The sequence below is a fragment of the Melospiza melodia genome, chromosome 3 (assembly GCF_035770615.1).
Source record: "Melospiza melodia melodia isolate bMelMel2 chromosome 3, bMelMel2.pri, whole genome shotgun sequence".
NCBI classification, from domain to species: domain Eukaryota; kingdom Metazoa; phylum Chordata; class Aves; order Passeriformes; family Passerellidae; genus Melospiza; species Melospiza melodia.
The window spans coordinates 49,407,673-49,421,403 of NC_086196.1; the positions used below are offsets into that span (position 1 = coordinate 49,407,673).

Genomic DNA, 13,731 nt, shown 5'->3' on the forward strand with positions numbered 1-13,731 from the left:
AGCCAAATGAGTTGGGTGAGCGGATGTGTCACACCAGTGTCTGTGAGGGGAGCAGTGGGGACAGTGCAGGTGTGGTGAGGTGCGAGCAGCCCCTGCCAGCAGCAGCTGCCTTGTCAGAGGAAGCAGCACCAGCTCCACGTTTGCTGTGCAAAGCATTGCAGCACTTCAGGATGATGTCCTTTCTCCCCCTCACTGGACTAGTTGTTCCACGGGATCTTTCATCTCCTCTAAGTAGAATCAACTGGGATTGTTAAACAGTTCAGTCTAATCTCGTGAATTTTTTGAATGACATGGCTTCTGTACCCCTTGGATCTGAATTGAGGCCTGTGTACTTGTATTAAGCTATTTGGATGTTCACGTTTCACATCTTGGAAAGCACTTGAGTGAGAAAATGAATGTGCACAGTAATTCTCAAACAAGAGCTGTGGACTCTGAAAGAAACACAGTGGGCAGATACAGATTGTGTACCAAGCCATGTCCTGTTTGGAAGCTGTTGCCACTTTTTCTTCATTTTCCCATTTCAGAAACTCATCAATTAAAACAAAAAAACCCAGAAAACAAAAACAACAACAAAAAAAACCCAAACAAGAAAGAGAAATATTACTTGCAAATATTAGAAGTTATGGGATAGGCATGCTACAGTTATTGCTGCTGCCTAAGTATGTACTTCAAAACACTTTTAAACTCACATCAGACATGATGACAAAATGTTCCTTGGTGATGAATATATCAGTAAGATGTTTTTATCAAGTTGCAAATAGTAAAGTTTTGCTTTCTTTTTTGCTATTGGAGTTTTGGGGGTTTTTTTTGCTTGCCTATCTCTAATAGATCAGCTCAATCGGCTCCTTTTGATTGATGATGATTTGTGATAAATATATTCTTAGATTTTTTTTCCCCCAATCTAGCACAACTGAAAGAGCCACTCAAACACTATTGCTGCTGAGTGTGTACTTATAAATCATATAACTGTGTACTGATAAATACTTTCAGAATAGAAGGCTGTTTTCAGCATTATTTTAAAACCCCCCATGAATTAACTTTTCAAGGAAAGGTCTTTTGTCAACATCAATGTTTCCTTTTGGAAACTAAAATTGAATGATAATAGCCTTTGATGTTACCCTTAATTGAAATAATCACTGCAAATGTTTTCTGATGTTTTATTTTCATAGTTTGTGGCAGGTAATGCAGACAAGTGAGGTTTTTTTGAGACATTATAAATTTACCAGGAAATACTGGATTCTGTTTATGACTTGCTGTCATTCTTAGAGGTGTTCATTCCTTGCTTTCAAAGCTACTGGTGCACATGAGATTATTGCCTTCTGTCAGTCCTAATACCCTTTATATGTTTCTCCTACTCTTCTTCTCTCCCCTTTCTTTTTGCCATCTATCCTTGTACCTTTATGCAGCTTCATGAATCATGAGGATTGAGTGATCTTAGAAAAAACAGTAAAGCCTTTTCATGACTGCTCTGCAGTGTTTTTGTCCATTTGAGTTCTTTGGGGGTATGAGACCTTCCCCTCACTTCTGCTGCTTCTGTGAAGAGGTGACAGTGAAGCCAGAAGAGTCCGATGTTGCTTTCTGCTGCTTGGGCACTGCACAACAGGTACTGATTCTGCTTCTGCCTGTGGTGGCCTCTGTGGAGATCTTTGGTTGGCAGGGCTTCTTTTGGCATGGAAGACTTCAATAGAAGTAGCCTCTAGCAAGAAGATGTGTTCTTACCCACACTTCATCTCTTTGGGAGGAATCATTGTGTTGTCTTGACTGTCAGTCTGAAAATCACTTTAGCTCTAACAGTGTTTTTTCACTGTAGAGCTGAAGGAAATGGAAAGGATGTTCTAGTTTCTGGGGTTTCTGGTTTTTTTTGTTCCCTCTTTCTGGTGATAGATTGTCAATTTTGTAAGGCAAGTAATGTTTAATTCTCTGCTTTTCTGGTAAGTGATAAGGTTGTCCCACTTAGTTTTGACATTTATCACTAGAGTGGATGAAGGCAAAAGGAAACATGGTTTATTATAGGTTACCTGGAGCTGTGTATCTGAATTCTCACCAAGCTGTAAGTGTTGTGGGTTTGTTTTTTTAAATTTATTGACAGGTACTTACAGAAAAATTCATTTTTTTGTAAAATGCTGAAATACAGTCTGAAACTGTATAGCATTTGTGGGCTAATCAGTTAATCCCGTGTATGTTATACCAATGTGGGTATTGGGGAGGGAACTCATGCTATTATTTTTAGGAAACTAATGAAAATTTGAAGATAACCTAAAATATACTTGCATGCACATTTTCATATTTAATAGCTTATCTATACTTCTTGAATAGCCTGACTTGCTCTACCTGGAGTTTTCTGTTGCTCCTTGGCTTTTGTCATTTGAGTAGGTCTGTTGTGCCCAGAAAATAAGTTGAACCCAAATTTCCAAATGATCCTAATTGCTGTACAAATAAGTCTGCAACTGCGAAGTTGGATGAGACCTTCCTCAGAGAATATGTATACTTGTTTTCCAGAAACCTCAGATGAAGCATTATTTTTGTTTAATCCCATTCTAGGTTTAGAAAATGTCATGTTTTATTGTTGTTTTAGTACTTTAGATAGTGCCTGTAAGCTACAAAATATGTACTTTGCACTAAGTAAAGGTAACATTTACAGAGATGGTAGGACACAAAGGCATTTAATTTTGTCTAGAGAGTACAGCTTATAGTAATTGCCATTTTCAAAATGTTTTGAATGTATTAACTGAGAGTATATCTAAACACATTTCCTGTACATGCAGCTATCAAGGTATAATCTTGATGCTTTTCCCTGTTTTTTGTTTTTTTTTTATTTTTTTTTTTTTTTGAGAATATAAAATGTTGTTCTTATGAGGGCTGTGTGTGTTCCTCCTGCTGGAAGCTTCTATTTTTGTTCTGAGTACTCAAATAGATGAAAAGAATGTGCCTTTGACAGCAATTTACTTACGCTGAGTAAAGGAGTAAGAACGAAAATGAAATCATCTTTGCTGTAATAATTGTGGACACTAACAGTGATAATCAAATATTGCAAAATATCTAGTTTTTCACTGTTTGTGTTTCGCCTCTTGGTGTGTTTGGAAATGTCTGCTTTAGTATGCTAAGCAGGTTGGCAGTCAGAAGAAGTTAACATTTTTTTATGGGATATTTTCTGCTTGTCTTTTCTGTGAGAAGCAGCATTCCAGGCATTTTCAGAGGATACTTTATCTCTGTTTTATATAAAGTGCTTTTGCTGAGAAGGGAAGAAGTGGGTGCCCCATAATATAATTACATTAAATTGCTAGAGTGCTTGCCTGGCACACAGGGAAGCTGGATTCATTTACTGCAGCAGGAGAGACTGGAGTTGTATTTCTGGAGACTCCTTGGGAGGCAGGGAGTGAGTGCTGGGTCAGAAATCAGGCTGAGCTGGACACTGGACTGCTGAAGGAACTCCTGTGTTGGAAGGAACTGGTGCTTCAGAGCTTGCTCTGCTGATGTGATGGGTAATTGAAAGATTGTGAACTGAATTGGGGTGGGGGAAGGGCACACACTGAATACAGAGGGAGATGCTAAGCAGCAGCAAAGAAACTTGGGTTTAGTGTGTCAGTGTCTTAGTCAGCTGTCAGATTCTCCTCATCTCTGAGACTTTTTCTTAGGAGGAGCCTTTATGCTTGGTTTGGGGATGCAAACCTTGAGCAGGCATTATGCTGTTGCAATGCCAAGTGCTGCTCCACACCACATGGAAGTGCTTCTGTGTGTCTGGTCCCAATTATGTGGTCAGAACAGAAGTGTATGAAGTCCTGAGAGGAGTTATCTTGCAGTGAGAGCACCCTTCCAAACCCACCAGCTGGTGTGACTGATGTGTACTGCTGGATGCAGCACAGCCTTGTGTTAGGCCAGCTGGATCAAATGCTGCTCTTTGAAGGTGCTGCCAGTATGCACTTTCCTCTTAGAAAATCACCACTAGCAGAAAATCTGTCTGCAGTAGCCCTCACCTCAAAAGTTCTGCAACAGATAGTAAGCTTTAACAGGTATTTTGTTCAACAAAGATACATTTCTCAATTATTTTGTCTGAGTGTCTGCCAGTCCAGGTAGGACATAGCTCACAGCCATCTCTTGTGCCCAAATGTTGCATGTTGTTCAGCATCTAGGTTGCCTGTGAGAGGAATGGCTGGTATTGGGAGCACAGTCAGCTCCCACTTGAGATATTTCCAAACTCAAGAGCTTTTCAGAGATGTGTGTTGAGTTGCTACTTGTAAGGTCTGTGTGATATCTTAAGGTATCGAAGGATGTTTCGTGTTGTTAAGTTGTTCTCTCGATAGGAAGCCACTGTGGGGTTGAAATCTCTGCTATAATGAGATCGAGTTCGTAGCAGTTAAATGTCAAATCCGTGATACTTGAAACTATAATTAAAAGGAAGAGAAAAAGTATTGTGAGACAAAAATAAGAAACACAGTAGTAGTTTTAAGTGTGGTTTAAATTTTTTTATATAGAAGCAATACCTAGGGACTTGGAACTGTTTAAAATTGGTTTTGATGCCAAGTGAAATAATTGACGAAGAATTGCTTTGCAATGCTTGTAAGGAATATAATATTCAATGCATACAAATATACCAAAACTAAAGGGAAGTGGTCTGGAAGATTTAAATAATGGTAATGAAATTATCCACTAATGTACATCTGTGTATAATTATAGCTTTCTAAACTCAAATTGAGTACTCTTAAATTTCTCATGGAATACGATCATGTCTTGGTTGTATATGTGTAGAAATGCTGTGAAAAATGTTTGAATCCTGCTTTGAATTTGAACTACCTCATCCTTTCCCTGCAGCAGAGCAGCTGCAAATGTGTAACCAATCATTTCCTGAAACAATTTTTTTGAGTCCAGTTCACAGAAACTAGACCCAGAGAAGCTTGCTGTTGCATCTTCAACATGTCTCAAATTCAGTCTTCCAGCTAGTCTTAATGGAGTGAGTGAGCAGAGCAGGGGAAGAAAAGTGAGCTGTAATAGCAGGGTTTGTCAGTAATGTGGGCTTTCTGAGGCATGCAGAGCTTGCAGTGTCCTGAAAGAAGAAGTTGCAGCAACTCCGTGATTAATCAGCCTAAAAAAATCCACCCCACCTTCAGATTAGTCAATTTACCATAATGAATTGTGCAAGGTTAGGGCTGCAAGGAATGTTTAAACAATGTTAAATAAATGTGCATCCCTTAGTTTCAGAGCTTTAGGAATAGCAAAGGTATTTAGAGAATTGAATTAAAAAATTAGATTTAATGTACATTGATTTGTTATGTTAAAAATATTACTGTAGTATTATTGCAATATTTCCCACTGAATGGACTTGAAAGGTTGCAGTTTTGTTTTTTTGCATGTCTTCCCACTAATTTCTGATTCAGTAGCAGAAGCAGTGACATGATGTGTAAAATTAAAATATGCCAAATCCCTGCAACACTTGCATTTTAGCTGGTGTGCACTTATTTTTTTGTTGATATGTGTCCTGGCCTAAGAAAATAACTGCATGAGCAATGGCTACAAAGGTTTTATTCTAGTGATGTTCTGTGTGCATCTAATGTGTGGTCAATGTCTCTGCTAGCTGGCAGCCACATTTTTGTTTTTCAGTAACTTCCAAGTGGTCATCCACGTGCATTTACATACCAAGTTGTAGCCTGAAATTGTCAGCTCTTTTTAAAAATGTCAGGAAAATATTATTTTAAAGTATTAGTAGTATTTTAATGTAGAAAAATACAGTAGCCTTTTTAATTTTTATTCATTAAATCTCCCTCTTGTGCTCTCATGATGAAAGAGCTATGCCTCCTCTTAAGCAGTTTAAGTTGCTTTCAATCTTTCCTTAAGCTTAGCTTTCTGTATGAATGAGTTTTGTCAGTGCCAGCATTGTTGTCTTTTACCAAGAGGATTACTCCTCAAAAGCAAGTGGCCTTTTAATATCACATTAGAAGCTGGGATTTTGTTTGACTCGAGGCAAGCTGAAAAAGCAACTCTGTGGTGATGGCAACATGGTAATGCCATTTGAACATATGATTGATTCCTATATAGCACCAAATTACCATGCTGAAGCACTTTGCAATCTGTGATATAAAGAAACTGGGTGTTTTTATGCCTGTGATTTCAATAACTGCTTTCATCTATTTTCCTGCTCTCAAGTTCTTGCTAAAGGATGTAAGATCTTGTTTGCACCTAAAAGGTAGGGGTTTCCCACATGTACCTTCCTAAGTCTTAATTGGATGAAAGTTAGGGCTTACACCAGAGTATCAGTTTTAACTGAGTTGCTGATTTTAGAGCCACTAAGTCCCAATCTAGGGCACAAAGTTCAAGGTAAATATCCCTTAATGCCCCATACCATCCCATCAAAATACTGTTTTATAAGGAACCATAGGAGGCAAGGTGAGCATCAAGCAATATGCAGTGGCAACTTCCATCCTGGCAGCTTGGCTCACCTCAAAATGTCTGAAGGCTGTACCAAGTAGCTCCCTGAAAGGGTGACATTTCTAAGAATTCAAAATGGCATTTAACTGTGAGATTTCTGAATCTAACTTTGCCTTTGGCAGTTTATTTTATAAAAAACAAAACACAGCAGCAACAAAATGCAAAGTGGAAGAACTTGATAAATAATTACTCTCAATGGCATGTGCACCTTACCTAGAAGGATCAATGTGAAGGCAGAGTTTTACCCCAAAGACTTAAAAGGGAGGGGGACAGTGAGGAAGTACTCGATAGTTTTTGTTTAATTACAGGAGAAACGGTTGCATTATTGCTTTTATTGTTTCTATTGTTTAGCAGATGTTTTGCATTTATTTTTCAACTTGTGTGTTTTTTAGACTCATTGCAGTCATCTGGAATAGTAAAGAGCTTAATTGAATTTCGCAGCTACCATTGATACTTGGATTTCAGTGTTTCTGTAGTGTCTTTAAAATGGTGCACAATGCCAAATAATGAGTGAAATACAACTTTCTCAAAATACAGAAAGTATCTATTTCACTGTGCTGGTGGGACTCAGTGCACAGTGACATATAATTTCCCTCATCAGTGTGAGTCATAAACATTTTCTTGAAATGTGTTGTGTGGTTTTGGGAGTGTGCTTTTGTATTGGTGTGGGTTTTCTTTGGTTTTTTTCATTGTTGTCCTACAGCTTTCTCTAAGCAGAGGTATCAGTTGAGGTCCACAAGGCCCAGTAGCCCAAAGCATGTACCAACATGAGGATATGTAGTATAAGAACCTGTTAAATTTCCTTGTCTCTAAGATCCTTGATGCATGATGCAATCAAAAACATGCACATATATATATATATATTTAGTAGTACTCAGAGTAGTACTCAGTTTTTAACTGATTTAGCTGTATTTCTCAAGGAGGGGGGTGGGGGAAGCCTCTGTATTTAACTTTTCATTTCACTATTTTAGAAATATGTTGCCTTTTTCAACATATTTCTAAATATTAGTGCCAACTTAGCACTTAGTGACTTAAGCTGAATTTACATTGGAAAGTTCTGGGATGCCTGGGGACAAGCTGAAATGGTATCATTTGTGGTTAAAATGTTCCCCAGCATAACTTAGGCTTGTTCCAACTACTTACTATTCCATCAAAAAATTCCCCAGATGTGGCTCAGGAGCTGGGACAGCAGAGATATTTTCCAGTATGCACTTCATACACCATCCCCCTGCTCTGGAGACTCTGGCAGATTCCTGTAAGGGATGAGAGCTGTTCTGTACTGCTTGGCTTCAGTGCACTCAGTGATTAGTACAGGCACAGTGTTGTATCTTCTTGCATGTTGTAGTAAAGGTCTTCTCTTTCTCAGGATAGTGCCAATAGAACTGGTTTTATAGATGGGACTCCTTTGGTGCAGATTTAAAAAAGGAAACAGAATTTCTTTTGGCAAGTGTGCAGGAGCAACATAAGCTGATGGCACTTAAATCAATTGGCTAAGTGTAGTACAAGTTCCATACAGTCCATGCAGTTGCTAGTTTTTTTTTTGTTTTAAAGTTAGCCTCTTCTTCACTTCTTCCAAATGCATAATGGGGTAATTCCAGCTTCATGTTTTGTATTTTTGTGGTGATAAGAATGAGAAAGTGTGGTGGTCAGGATTTTTTTTTTTCCCTGTTGAAAGGAAAATGAGATTTATAGGTTCAAAATAAATGCTGGCAATTGGAGGAGGGCGTTGGTGAAACTATTTGCCCCCCACCCATCTAAATCATCAACATCTCTGCAATCACAAATCCAGCAGAGTTGCCTGTGAAGCCCAGAATAAACTCCCATGATATTAAATGGGAAAATATTTTGGAAGTATTTTTCCAATAGTAAGGGTGCCATTCTGGATATAATTGCTAGATAACCTGATTTCTCTTTTCAAAGAACTTTGTTTAGGCTGTTCCTTGTTAGAGCAGGGCTTTCTTCAGGTCTTGCTTAACCTTTTTGCACATGTAGCTCCTTGGAACATAACTGATTAAAAAAATAATTCCATCTTTCCTAATAATTTCCTTTTATTTTTCCAAAGAAGAATTTTTACATAAATTAATTGCAAAAGTCTGACTCTCGTGTTTTTCAAGAAATTGAGAGAATAATCATTGTTTCTCTTAAAATCCTTGTTTTCTTGGACCACTCTTAAGTCTAAAATCTGGAAAACCTAGTTTACTTTGAAGACACAAAACTTAATTAAGATTATTTTAAAGATCATTTACTTTTTTTCAGGAGGACCCAAATGATATCGACCCCAAAAGGAAAGAAGTGCGTGACAATGATGTGGAGGACAAGGCACAAAGTGTGGAGACACTACCTCCAGGTATTGCAGTAAGATTTGTTGTGAAAGATCCATAGCCATAAAACATTTATCAGTGAAAGCCATAAATCACTGCCGTTGTTCTGATTCTAATAATTCTTTGTCGTTTGAAAGTGCTAGGATTACTTTAGCAACATGTACTTCTTTGTGCTTATAGCTTCAGCATCCTTAAATCTCACCTGCTTCACTGCTCCTTTGAGATAAAACAACAGGGAGTGTGTTCTTTGCTAGTATGTTTGTATTGTCCTTCAGTAGGTTTGGGGTACTGTAAAAGCCTCTGGTACAGAAGTAGTCCATTTCTCTTGGTGGATGATGCTGGCAGGCAGCAGACAAGTCACCTTGGGGCTGTTATTTTGACTGAAGATTCAGCCAAGATTCATACATTTTTAGGTTTATTTCTAGCTTTTGATTTGGCAGATTTTCCTAACTGTGCTGGTAGTGTACTTTATTTTTTTTCCTCATGCTTGCTCAGTATTTGTCACACGCTGGAAAATAACAGAGCAACGTGATTTTTATTTTGTTTGAGTGAAATCCTCAAGCCTTGAGGATGAGTTAGGAAAAGTAAGTGTTAAGGAATCTTCATTTCATGTAAATGTTTCCATAAACTTCTTTTGCTGCTTAACTGTTTCACATAAAGGAGATTTCATATATAGCTACAATTGACAAACTAAAGCATACAGAAAAATGAAAATTGAATTTGAATATTTTACACAATTGAAGAAGTTTAACCTGTGACAAGGACAACTACTGATGAGATAGCATCACAGGTTTTGCTTCTCTTCTATGAATCCTTGTGTTTTGCTTACAAATATGTCTGGCCAAACATTTGAAATACTGTGAGTTCTTACAGAAAGAACTAACCAAGGCAAGCTTTCTTTTAAGCAGCTGGGAACTCCCATCCCCGGGAACATGTGAGGCATGATTTTCTTTTTCAGTCATAAGCTCTTTGCTCTTGATGCCTTTTTTTCTGTATCCTTTGGCCTACCTTAACTTAGCCACTCTTTGGAGAAGGGAAATAAGACTGGTTGTCTATGTCTACTTGTTTGGCAAAGCCTTTACTTTGTGTATGTATTGAGAAATAAATCTCAAAAAGCTGAAGAGCCTGGTTTATTTAAGTTGGTTTCTGGCAGATATTTTCAGTTATTTGTTTTGCTTAACAGACCTGTCTACAAATTTTGTTTCTGGTGTTAGATCAGCCAATTTTGCACCTTCCAGCAGTTCTTATTTCCCTTTTTTTGAATGTTTATGTATTCTGGACCAAACTTTATACTTTCCCAGTGACCTTAAATAGCCTGTTTGAGTATTAAAGGGAGTGGGAAGTGTCACAGGTTGAAAGGGAGAGCTATCAGAAGCTGGAGGGGTTGAAACCAGAAGATTTAAGTGTGCAGTAGAGCAGGTCATGGCTTTTTTCATTTCATATGTTGATTAGTAGTCTCTTCTGGCCTGATGTAACAGACAGGAGAATTGTTACTGCAAAGCAGTATTAGAGTTTGGAATTAAACATCAAAGATGTCACAGACAGAACTATACACCCTTAAATCATTATTTTTTTATTTTCAGTTAATATAGGCAAACTTCTGAATTCTTGTGGCAGTGAAGCTTGGTATTCATATTTCTGCAGATTCTTTGCATTGTTTTAAAAATTTGATTCTAACTTACAGGATAGTCTGGACAAATTTAATATATAAGTGAGTTTTGATGTTACACTGTGAACACTACTGTTGAAGTTTAGTTACTTAATTAGATATTCCATCAATTGTGTTTGGATTACTGCATGTTGTTCCTTAAACCATGACTATTAAATTGGCTATTTTCCTGTTTTTACTGTAGGGAAAGTTCGGTGGCAAGACTTTGATCAGGACGCCTACGTTGGTGCTACCGTGGTGCGATCGGGCCAGGATCCGTACGCACGGAATAAATTCAATCAGGTGGAGAGTGACAAACTGCGAATGGACCGCAGCATTCCTGACACCAGGCATGATCAGTAAGTGCCAAACTGAGCCATCTTGGCTTGGATTTGCCTTTCTGTATTTATTGCTCTTGAGCTGCTCTTTCTGAAGCAGGAGTTTTCAGCTTTAGAAAGGCCAGTAGCAGCAAACTGTCTGATCCTTGAACAGTGGGTTAAGGAACAATAAATCTTATTCAAGTTTTTCTGTTTCTGGGACTTGCATCAGCATGTACCATATATCCAAACTGATGCTGTCTTTCTTTTTTCCTGTTTATCTGGTGGCATTTCTCGGTTTCTATGTTTGTAAGTCTCTCTCACAGTGAGGATGATCAAACAGTGGAGCAGGTTGCCCAGAGAGGGTGTGAAGTCTCTGGGCTTAGGGATATTCAAAGCCCAGTGCAGAGCCTACTGTAGCAGGTACTGCTTCTAGGGAATTTGAGCTCACAGATCTCCAGGGCCACTTTGGATCTCAGTCAGTCTGTGATTCTGTTTCTATGTGATGATTGTCAACTCTAAACCTAAAGGAATCAATTTTGTCACACTGTGGTAAACATAGGTCAGAATTATACTTTCAGGCTGCTTGTGCAGTTTCAGGAAATAGTACAGCTCACAGTAAGGAAGGATATTATTTACTATTGGTTAGAGAAGACCTTCATTTTAAAAAGGATTTAATAACTTGCATGAGTCTTGCTTAAAAAAAATTGCTCATTAGGACTTTGCAACTTGAAAATACAAAACCAGGTTTGGTTTGGTTTTAAAAACTAGGCAAGCCAGTCTCAAAACATATTATTGCCAACCACATGTGGTTAATTTGCCTAGCTAATTCTACAGTTAGGAGGAATGTACCTTCACAGATTTGTAAGTAGAAGAAGCAAAAAAAGACCCCAGGACAGGAAAGAGAACAGGAAGATTCCTGTTTTCTTCCATAAAGCTCTTTAATCAGAAATGGCCTACTGAAGAAAATTTGTGTAGAAACTCAGTTATGTCTGAAATCCCTTGTATAATAGTGTGGGTTTAGGTTTCTTTATGCAAAGTAGTTGCAGATGGGGTAAACCAAGTAGTTTGTTGCTAATTGCATGTCAAAGTAGGAAGAATCTGATGTTTCACCTGTTGTCAAGAAAGCAGTAAAAAGCTCAATGCCTGTGATGCTGTACTGAGGAGTTTAAAATTGCTTTTGAGTTTTCTTCATAGCATATACTTTTTTTCCACAAGAAATGTATTCTAATTTTTTAGATCAGGTGTTCTTTTCCAAGAGATCAAACTCAACTCTCAACTTTTTTAGAAGTTTCTGTTATTCAGATATGCTGAATTTGGAACTTTTTAGATATCTAATAACCTTGGAGGGGGAAGGGGGCATGTCTCTAAAGACAAAGGGTGTCTGTTGAGAATAACTTAAGTAAGAGAGACATCCAGAGATAAATTATATTACAATGGTAATTTCTTTTAACTGCTGGTTTTGTTATTATGTGCTGGCTTGCTTAAGTGTTTCCACTAAACAGAACTGAAAACGAACCCAGAGAGAGATGTGTTACTGGGGACAGGCTATATCTGAGCTGGGATTATTACTTAGACTGTGCCATGGAGCAGATTTAAGTGCCTATCAGTCTGTGAACAGTCATCTTTTAAAGAAAAAATGAACCAAACAGTAAAACAAACTGAAGCAATCATTCTTACAAGTTGTTCTTAGTGAGTTCCTTGCCACGCTGCGTTTAATTTTCATTCTATTTTGGGAAGACCTTTCACTGCAAAAACTGAAAAAGCTGCATTAAATATTTTTTTGGGAAGTGTGCAGTGGAAAAAACAAAAGCAATAGCCATAGGAAGAAGACTATCTGAGCACAAGACACTTTGAAGCATGTTAGTTTCTAATAAAATTGAAGCCAACTACGTTGAGATTAAGATCTTTTGTGGAGCTGTTGCAGTCTTCTTTAAGGAAAGAAACCTGGGTGAGAAAATACTTTGTTTCTTCTTAAGTAACTTGTTATTAATTGTATTGATGTGTATCAGGATTCTGCATTACATGTGTAGGTGTAACTATGCATCTTTTTAATACTATATTGTGAAGTCTTTTTTTACATCATGCAAACTTTTACTAGCAGGAAGACAAAAGTTTTCCTCGTGCTTTTTGTGAAAGCATGGCAGCAGTACCACCAGACACTTTTGGTTCACTCATTTTAGATGCTTGCCTTTGTTTTAAGCAAAAGGAAGAAGAGAGAAACAGGCAGATACAGCATAAGAAAGGAAGTGGAGAGAACTCTGAGCAGGAACATGGATTCTCACTCCAGCTGATGCTCACAAACTACCATTTGGGCTGATGCTCACAACTCTAAGAAACCTCTGTGCTTCCTTTCATTTCATGGTAGATTTGGGAAATCCAGAAAGGGGCAAGTGGGTGTCACAGTTGTAATAGCAAACTCATAGAACTGTCCTGCTGTCAGTGTAAAATAGTTTCCCAAGGGGGATAAAGGATTAAATACCTCATGATTTTTGTGGACCAGTGTTCCCCATGTATGCTTTGGACTAATGATTTCTGATCACATCTTCTAATTGATGTGATGATTTTTGGGAATTACTGTCAAGTACTATATCTGCACTGAACTGTTTTCTTTGTCATTTGGCACCTATTAGAAGCTTCTGACCTCACGCTTAAGTTTTATTTTTAAGTAGAGAAGAAATAAACTTTCCTGTGCCTTTAGGACCAGTTGAAATAAATATTCTCCTTGCACTGGTTAAAATGTATATTTCTGCCAAAAAGTGGTTTCAAACAAATCAGAGGTTCTGGGAAAAATTGTTAGTTAAATGAACCAGTCCAGATCACTGGGGGAAGGAATGTACTTTTAATGTTTTAACTGGTTTTACTGACCTATGTTAAACATTGAAGGTCTTGATTGAAATTTTCAGTTCAAGTTCTGTCTTAAATAAATGTATTTTTTTACTCTGCATGTAAAATTGAGGTGCTGCAGCTTGAGGAGACAAAGTTTAATATTTGTGCCAAAAATAATGACATTGTTTCTTTGGTT

The 13,731-nt window shown here is 37.8% G+C and overlaps 1 protein-coding gene across 1 annotated transcript in view; it reads left to right on the top strand.

Annotated features, from left to right (window-relative positions):
* The window catches only part of GALNT2 (polypeptide N-acetylgalactosaminyltransferase 2), an 86,418-nt gene that overhangs the window by 40,115 nt on the left and 32,572 nt on the right, over positions 1 to 13,731 (top strand). The window contains exons 2-3 of the mRNA XM_063151660.1: positions 8,677 to 8,767; positions 10,595 to 10,748. Coding sequence (XP_063007730.1) covers positions 8,677 to 8,767; positions 10,595 to 10,748 — 245 coding nt within the window. The remainder of the gene's footprint in view (positions 1 to 8,676; positions 8,768 to 10,594; positions 10,749 to 13,731) is intronic.